The sequence below is a fragment of the Octodon degus genome, unplaced genomic scaffold (genome assembly GCF_000260255.1).
Source record: "Octodon degus isolate 3935 unplaced genomic scaffold, OctDeg1.0 scaffold00165, whole genome shotgun sequence".
NCBI lineage: Eukaryota > Metazoa > Chordata > Mammalia > Rodentia > Octodontidae > Octodon > Octodon degus.
Window position 1 is genome coordinate 3,548,703 of NW_004524741.1, and position 9,225 is coordinate 3,557,927.

At 34.1% G+C, this 9,225-nt stretch overlaps 1 protein-coding gene across 5 annotated transcripts in view; it reads left to right on the top strand.

Annotated features, from left to right (window-relative positions):
• The window catches only part of Ralyl (RALY RNA binding protein like), a 761,418-nt gene that overhangs the window by 321,841 nt on the left and 430,352 nt on the right, over nucleotides 1-9,225 (top strand). For all 5 annotated transcript variants that reach the window (XM_023703200.1, XM_004643083.1, XM_023703202.1 and 2 more), the window contains exon 2: nucleotides 5,467-5,745. In XM_023703200.1, coding sequence (XP_023558968.1) covers nucleotides 5,490-5,745 — 256 coding nt within the window. In that variant the 5' untranslated portion in view covers nucleotides 5,467-5,489. The remainder of the gene's footprint in view (nucleotides 1-5,466; nucleotides 5,746-9,225) is intronic.

The window sequence follows — 9,225 nt, forward strand, 5'->3', positions numbered from 1 at the left end:
ACGCCGCAGAAATTCTCACTGGGCAGGCAGGGTGGGGGGTGCTGTGGAATGTTGTGGGGAGTCCTAAGGGTGTAGAAGAGGGTCTCACCCACGCTGCGCCTAGGTTGGGACCAGCAGGTTCAGGGTAGCTGGAAGCTCTCCCACACACTTAGTGGGCCTGGGCTAGGACTGGATCTGGGGGTTCCTAGAACACGGCAGAAATTCTCACGTGGCGTGCGGGGTGGGGGGATTGCTGCAGAGTGTTGGGGCGGGTCCCAAGTGGGTGGAAGAGGGTTTCACCCATGCTGCACATGGGCTGTGACCGTCAGGTCCCACAGCAGGTGCAGGGTAGTCGTAATCTCTCCCACACACTCACCGGGACTGGGCTCTCAAATGATGTTTGAAAAAATAAATATTGTAGTTTTCATTCTTCAAGGTATCATTTGTATCCTTTTTGGTGTCTTTCATTTCTCTGTTGATCATTGGATGTATTCTTTTAAAATTCTTAAGAGTTGCTTGGTTCTCTTGAGTGGAAGCTAAAACTGTAATGCATAATTGTTTGAGATCTGGTTTTGTTTTTATAGAAATATTATGCAGGATCCTGTGTTTAATTTCATGTCTTGTTATTGGAATTCTACTAGGCTGTTTCCAAGCTACTTCCACTCTAGAGATCATTTTTGACCATTATGAAGATCCAGTTTTTCTGATGTCCATTCTTAATGGCATGAAGAGTCAGTATGTACTATAGACTATTGGTAGTAGAAACAGGAATGATTCTCAGTGTTTTGGCAATTGAAACATTAAGTTCACAGCTTTTCAGTAGAGTGTAAGCCAGGGAATAATGCATTTACATGCCTGAGTAAAGGGTGAGCAGAAATCTAAGGGATATCTCCAAACAAATTTTCCCAAATAAGTGTGTCTTTTCTCTACAGAGCTGTATTGTCTTAAGAAAACTGACTCAGTTTCCAGCTTTGTACACACTGCAAGTCTGGTCTGCATCTCCTTGACTCATGGAGACAACTATCTCTATGTGCATATCTTCCTCCTTACCCTCTCTCTCCTCCATAAGGGCCTGAAATATTTTCCAGGAAAAAAATTGATCTGTCCTAGCACTTTCTTTTCTCCCATATAGTGTGATTTTAGTTAATTGTTCAAAAACAGTTATTTCATTTATATTTGCCTTTTTAAAAACTTTCATTAGTACATGTTTACAATACATAAGATTATACTTATTGTATAGAATGGGTACATGCACATAACACACATTTCAATTATATTTCTCTTACCTGCATCCCTTTTTTATTTTGTCAGTATCAGATTCATTTATGTATCTTATGAGGCTTTGAAGTTAATTGTCATACATACAGAGTAAAAACTGGAATAATAAACCAAAAACATAAAACAGGATTTCACCAAGTGAAGGAACACTTTTAGATACCTTGTCTGTGCTGGAGTCCAATAACTTTTTCTCATTATGTTTTTTCTTCTTATTTGTATTTTATTTCATAGTTATTTATATATTAAGTTTTTTACTTAAGCTTGTTTATCTGATTTATTTTGTTTAATATTATGGATCCAGGATCCATCTATTTTCATAAAAATGACTATAAATTTATTCTTCTTTTGTCGGCATACTACTCTTTGTGGGTACATGCCAGATTTTCTTTATCCATTCATCTGTTGATGGGCATAATTTTTTTTATAAGATTGCTGTAATACAGTGGCTTTAACTCTTTTGGCAGGATATCTAGAAAGAGGATATCTTGGTCAAATGAATTTTCTATTTTTAGTTTTTTGAAGAATCATCATGCAGATTTCTGTAGTGTTTATTTTCTAAACAAGTTGAGAGACTTAATATTTTTGTTTTGTTCTATTTTGTTGTTTGTTTTGCTTTGTTTTCCTGACTTTGTTGAGAATGTTCATAATTTCTATTTTTAATTTCATTTTTCTTTAGTACAAGTTGGTCATACATAATGATTACATTCATTGGGTGGAGTAGGTACCCATAAGTAACCTATTAGAGTGTCGTCTAATTCTTCTCCTCCTCCTCCTCCTCCTTCTTCTCCTCCTCTTCCTCCTCCTCCTTCTACTTCTCCTCCTTCTATTTCTTCCTCTACCTCTTCCTCTTCCTCTTTTTCCTCTTCCTCTTTCTCTTCTTCTTCCCTCCCTCACCCTTCTCTTCACTTCTAGATTGTGCCCATTTATAAATGATATTTCTCTTCAGTTCTATTGTCAATCTTTTATTTCACTCTTTATTTTTAGTTTCATTTTCTCATATAAGAAAAATGATGCAATATCCGTGTTTTTGTGGCCATTTACCATTTTGTATGTAAGAATGTAAATACCAGATGTACTTGGACCAGTCATGTCTAGGTGGACACGTGGGTGCTACTGTGATTGTGCTGTTATGAATTGTGCTCCTATAACTGTGAGTGTGTATGTATTGAGCCCTTTCTGCAACATATCTAATGTGAGAATAGCTGGGTCAAGCTGAATTTGTAGTTTGAAGTCTGGAGGACTCACCATACTGATTTATATAGTTGCTTTACTAGTTTACTTTCTCATCAGTAATGTGAAAGGGTGCCTATTTCCTGAAATCTTATCATCATTTGTTGTTGTTTGATTTAGTCAAGAATCAAGAAATGGATTTAAATCAAATTTCAAAAGATTCTACATGACAAAGATAACAACCAAGAGAGTGAAGTGATCATTTAAAAAATGGGAAAAATTTTTGTCTGGTGCTCCTTTAACAGAGAGCTAATATCCAGAATGGGTAAAACTCCTGAACAAACAAGACTCCCACAAACTAATAATTCAGTCAAGAAGTGGGAAACTTCAATGAATAGATACTTCTCAGAAGAAAAATTCAGATGGTAAATAAATACATGAAAAAATATTCAGCATCTCTGGCCATCAGAAAATTCAAATTAAAACAACATTGAGATTTTATCTCCATAAAGAATGGCTACTATCAGGAGAGTTATTTTAGTTCCCATTATTTAACCAGGTCTCAAAGTAATCCCTTCAGCTGATTGAAAAGTATTGTAATAGAGATACCCAAGTTAAATACCACACTAGCTTTCAAGTGAAAGTACTTTACTAATGAAGTTGAGGCTTGGTATTAGAGAATGTTGAAGTGATAAAGTGTAACAAAAAAATAAAATTAATTCACACTAACATTTATAAAACTGGGAAGTCAATCTTGGTATGTATGAGTGCATATGTATGTGTAAAAGAGAGAGAGAAATGGGGGAGAAAGAGAATTTTTGTACACATTTTGGAGTTGGCAGTGCATGCAAGGCACTCATGCAGTGGTAAATGGATGGTGTCAAAGAGCATGTTCAAAATGACAGTCTGAGCCCTTATTACTAATGCCCCTTCATATTACATATGACCAACTCCTAGTCTCAATGCAGACCATCAGGCTTTATTCACCACTTTTCTGTGTTTTCCCTCTCAATAGATAAGCCTTAAAGTAAAATATTTTTAATTTTCAGATCTTTTTGTTATTAGTATGTGTTTGTAACAACATGGTGTTTGCATTCCATGTATGGAGCTGGTACATGTGCACAACACAATTTAATTCCTTTTCCCATCGCTTCCCACCCCTTTTTCCACTCTTCCTCCATCTCCCAATCCCCTTCTCTATGAGAAAGCTCTGTCTCCCTGATTCCTATTATCTGTTTTATTTTCTTCTTTATCTTAAACCTCTTGTGTTTACATTTAACCAGTGTATCTCTGTCTTGGAAATGAAATGTCAGCCACAAAATAATATGCTTGCCATTGAAAATAAGTACGATCTTTCTGATAATAGTTGTAACATGATAGCACAAACAAAATGGTATTTGTATGGACAACATTATTGACTTTGGTTTGTACTAGTAAGAAAAAGAAGCTACACTGGATTTTATGAAGCTCATGTTTTTACATTCACATATCCTGACTTTCTTTGTTTTAGTTTTCAGTGTTTGGAGCTGTACAATAACTCAAACTGCAGAATTTTTTTAAGGAAAATTATCAGCTCTCCTTCCTTTCATTCTAGTGTAAATAATTTATAAAGGAACCATTTAAATGTAACTAAACTGGGAATACAAGGTGGCATTTTAATCTTTGTTTCTAATCATATGTTACTCTTTTTGTAAATGACAATGTTTTTTTTTAATTAAGTTGCCCCTTATTAAAAAGACATATGTGCTATACTGAGGTAAAACTTTGAAGTGAAACTTTAATAATGCTCCCTGAAATAATAATCAATTTTACTTGAAACATTTTTGTGCTACTTCGTTGCTCTTATTTCTGGATTAAATGAAGAGTGAATAGATTTTCATACAGGTTCAATTTATATCCCTTTAGGACTTCTCTCACCTTAATATTTAACTTAGAAATATCATGTAAAATGATTCTCAAAACCATATCCATTAATTATGTTAATGGCTATAATATTTTAAACAACTGACTTCACATAAATATGTAATTGAACTGACAAAGTGTATCAATTAGCCAGTCATCATCAATGTCAGAAATTTTAGTTTCAGATTAATGGCTGCTACAGAAGATGGTACTAGGAAAATACACAACTTAAAACATATTCCTAAATGAAGGTTTAAACTCTTAAGCCTAAATCTGTAAGCTGTACAAGTTTCGCTGAGTTTCAGAACACTTAGCATTCTCTCAAGCTTAGAAAATAGTTTTAAAAGTTCTGGCAGTCCTCAGGTAACATACGAGTCTTTCATTAAATAAGAAAATAAGTGAGTTTGCAAATAAAATCTCAGCAGTTACCTGTAATTGCGATCATTAGATGAACACTGGATACATATGTGTGGTTTTTAAACTGGCATACTGTTGATTCAATTAAATAGCATCTATGAATTAATTCTAGTGAAATCTTTTTTCAAAATTGTTTTAATGTGAAATTTTCATATGGAACTTCAGATTTCACTACCTTTATTTTTCTTTTCCACAGCCTCTGATGGAATCAATTGTTGGTTTCTGAAAGTAGGGTTTTGATATTGAAATAGGTAAATGTGTATATCCATCATAGAAAAATCTAAAAATAAACATGTATGTATTCAAAAAGTCAATGGAGGTCTTGGCAGCTTTCCATCTATCTTCACACCTTAACCATGTTGACTTATTTATTGTTGTTCATGGAAGAATGCTGCTTATACTTTGTATTTTCTCTTGCAAAAAATATTCTACTGAAAATAAAAAGTAATTATGAAAGGTTTAGTCATTATTCAAGTGTGAATTCTGGATAAATATGTCAAGAATTTATTTAAAATTCTAGATTAGGTTATGAGTATTTTCTACTTCATTTGGCAGTGAACTGGGCACATTTTATGTTATTTAATTTTCTCAAGAAAATCAGTCACAGGAATTTGTGGTTTCTTGAGTACAATACTGAAAAGTATTAAAAACTAGTGCTATCTACTGACTATATAATTACTTGCTTTCTCATTGTTTGCGGATTTTTTTGTTTTGTTTAAGGATTAAAACAAGGAGAGTCAACCATGACTGGCAAAACACAGACCAGCAATGTCACCAATAAGAATGACCCCAAATCCATCAACTCCCGTGTTTTCATCGGCAATTTAAATACAGCCATCGTCAAGAAAGTTGACATTGAAGCCATTTTTTCAAAGTATGGGAAAATAGTTGGATGCTCAGTTCACAAAGGCTATGCATTCGTGCAGTACATGAGTGAGCGACACGCAAGGGCTGCCGTGGCTGGGGAGAATGCCAGGATCATCGCAGGCCAACCTCTTGGTAAGCCGTGCCCTGCCGTGGCTCACGCGTCATTGTCTGGTTTCTGAATATAGCTGCATGTGATCTTTTTCTTCAAAAATCAGCACTGCAATGATACTTATCTTTTCTTTGACTCATTATAGTGTGTAACTGTTTCTAATGTAGTTTGTTTCCTGTTCACATATTGCTTGACGTGAAAGCAGCACAAGCTCTCTAGAACTTTATAAAGGTGAGACCAGGATTTCTTTTTAACACTGAGCATCTCCACCAACCCAAACAGAGCCAGGCAAATCATAAATACATCACATTTAACTTTATTCAACTTGAAAGAGTGTATATCTTTAAGACACAGTGTGCTAAGCAAAATAACATTTGGAGGGTATATTTATAGGATTTATTCTGAAAGTTTAATTCATCCTTTTTCCTTTTTATTTTTTGGGGAGAAGGGAGGTAATAGTCAAAGGAAGTAAATATTTTTTGAATAAGAAAAGAATAACATTCACTCAGATAGTTAGGAATCTTGAATATCATCCTGTTCAATCACAAGAAGAGAATTGTACCTAATGTCCAAGTATAAGACTGGATTTTTTTTTCAAAGACAGAAAAAAATACAATTTGAAGTAAAATTATAAGAAAAGGAGAAACATTTTAATTATTGTACAGTTAAAAATGAGTATTAGATTTTTAATAAGTGTTTTTCTACATGTGGAAAAATGCAATTAATATATCTTTGGTTTCCTAACATATCTTTTGTATTCTCTAGTTTCATATTTCAAACTGACTATATATAGCATGAACTGTTGAATATATAGGTCTCTCCTAGCAAAACATGTGATTTTCTACACCATTAACCTGTTTCACCTTAAACTTCTCTTCCACAAGAAATTCAACTCTTACTTTTAGTTTTTACAATGTAGGTGTCAACTCTGATTTGTCTTTACATCTGTCCTCCCAATATAATCTAGAAAGTTGTCTTATCAGTGCATCTAAACATAATCACCTTCTACATATGTCCTGAAGGCTTTCTCATGTGTGGCTCTATCTTACATCTGATGACTACTGAGTCCCACATCCTTCTCTTTGCGCTCTGGCAAGAATGTCTTTCTTTTCAATGTAAGTTGTGTTATTAACTTGTTTTGAAACCTCTAAGGCCTGTTCAGTACAGAATATGAGTTACAGTCTGTCGCAAATCTCTAGTGCCCAGCAGTGCCCTACACTGCTATATCTTTTAGCCCCTCTCCTTGTTCACTCTGCCTTCTTGCACCACTCCTACAAGGCAGGTCACCTTAACGTGCTTCAAGCGTTCAAAAAGTATGACCATTTCAAAAAATTTACGTCATTCTTCTGTCTGCTATTTGGTTGCTTCTTGTTTTATCAGTTACTATTCTTAAAATTTGCCTTCAAAGAATGTCTTCCTGGCTGACCAATCTAAAGAAGTAGTTTCCTGATCTTTTGTCTTTAGGGTACATTCTTCTATTCTGTTAAAAGAAATGCTTTCATAGCTCATATTAGTTACCTGGATTATGTATTTTAATTTGTTATTTTTTATTATGTCTGGTTTGTCATATCTACCAAAGTAGCATACAAAGGAATTGGGAAATCTACTTGAAATTGTGTTACAAATTATATAAGATAGATAAGAAAAATGTGTGATGGTATGAAATTCATGATAAGTTCTGAGTGAAGTTAGAGGTAAGAGTTTTGAGGAAAAAAAAACACAAATTGTTTGGCATTAAGTGTCTGCATCCAAAAGAGTGGTTACATAGAGACTAGAGTTCTTATTTACAGTTCTCCCTTTCATTTTTTATACTTTGAGGAAAGGGCATGCTCTGAATTTTATGTGATTTTTCCATTTGTGTCTTCTTGTTTTCCTTAATTTTTCCATTTTGCTTGTTTAACTTGATATGGGACTTTTCTGGCCTTTCCTGTCCTTTTTAAGGGCAACCCTTATTTCAGAGCCCCATCTCAGCCAATTTCACTTACATTACACTTAGGTCAATTATGCTCTTAGTTATTTGAGTTGTTTTTAAATCATTATAAATATAAGGTCAATTAAAAGTTTGATTCACTTGTAAATCAATTGTAGTGATATCTGTAGCCATGGTCCCTGCTCCTACCCAGCTGATCATTATGTGTTTTTAGAAGAAGGCAGCGGAGGAAGAGAAATATTCATACTAAAAATTCAGTGCCTTACTTGAACAAATCTAAGAGGGGAAAACTGATAACACTAGATTGCTTTGCTTTTTGTTTGTATTTTGTGCAGGGTCTCGCTGCACAGCTCAGACTTGTAGTGATCCTCCTGTTTTCCACCTCCCCAGCATAGATTGATTTGCTTTAACACAGTTATAGTGTGGCTATAATAAGGAACCATTTCTCACTCTAAGTCATTTCTCTTTGATCTTTGCTTAGTTTTTTTCCAGTATAATTCCCAAAGCATGTATTTTAGTAAGCCATAATCACACCTTTGGCTTAAATCCATGTCAAAGACTTTATTCTTCTAGTTCCAACCCCTTATTCCTTGTTCTCTGTCCTCTGAGTGAATTTCCATCAAAAGCAAGTGCTTTACAATTTAACCAATAACTGCTTTTTCAGACCTAGTGCCTGAATATGTCCATCTTTTCTTAAACCATATCACTAGAAATTCCGGCACAGGCCTGTTGCTGAACTTTTCCCTATAGGAGTTGCTTTGCTCAGTCAAATACTGACAAGAAGCTTTCCTTTTAAACTGGCATATGCACTTTGGGTTTTAAATGCTACACATTTTTTTTGGTGACTTGGGAATAATTTGGTGACTTGAGAGGAAAGTATATTAATCATTTGCTTCTTGCATTTTTTGACTCTTAAATAAACTTTTTATGATTTGAAGCTCCCAGAAAATAATGGATACTCTTTATGTGAAGGGAATTGATCATGAGTAAAAAATAAATATCACATGGAACTGATATAAGTGTCATGTATCACAATCTTGCTGTCCTCCTTCCTCTTTAAAGTAAGAAAGAATTAATATTAAACCATGCTCTAGCGTAGTACTTTGCCTGTATTTATTTTATTTGAGTTTAAATAGTGTACACTCATTTATCAACTTGTAAAAGAACAACTTTTTCATTATCACTAAGTGCTTAACAATCTTTTTAAGTAAATTAAGAGTTCTAATCAAATATCAGTGCTCCTAGGAAAAATTCAACATTGTAATGTCAGTTCTTATAGTTGCAAGAAATTTATAGCTATATTACTGAAGTAAGAATAAGACATCCATGTGATAAAAGGTATTTATTTATTTTTCCCCATAATTTTTTTGATAAACAAATAGCAATGAGACAGTTTCAAATCAAATTGGTAGGACAGTTTCAATAATTCACACATTGCATACATTCTTCCTAGTGGTTAATTGCTGTACAAGATGTAGACATGATATCCTATTTACAAACACCATTAGAACAAATCATTCTATTCATTAAGAGAATGTAACTATATATCTATCCTAACCACTTTGAGTACACA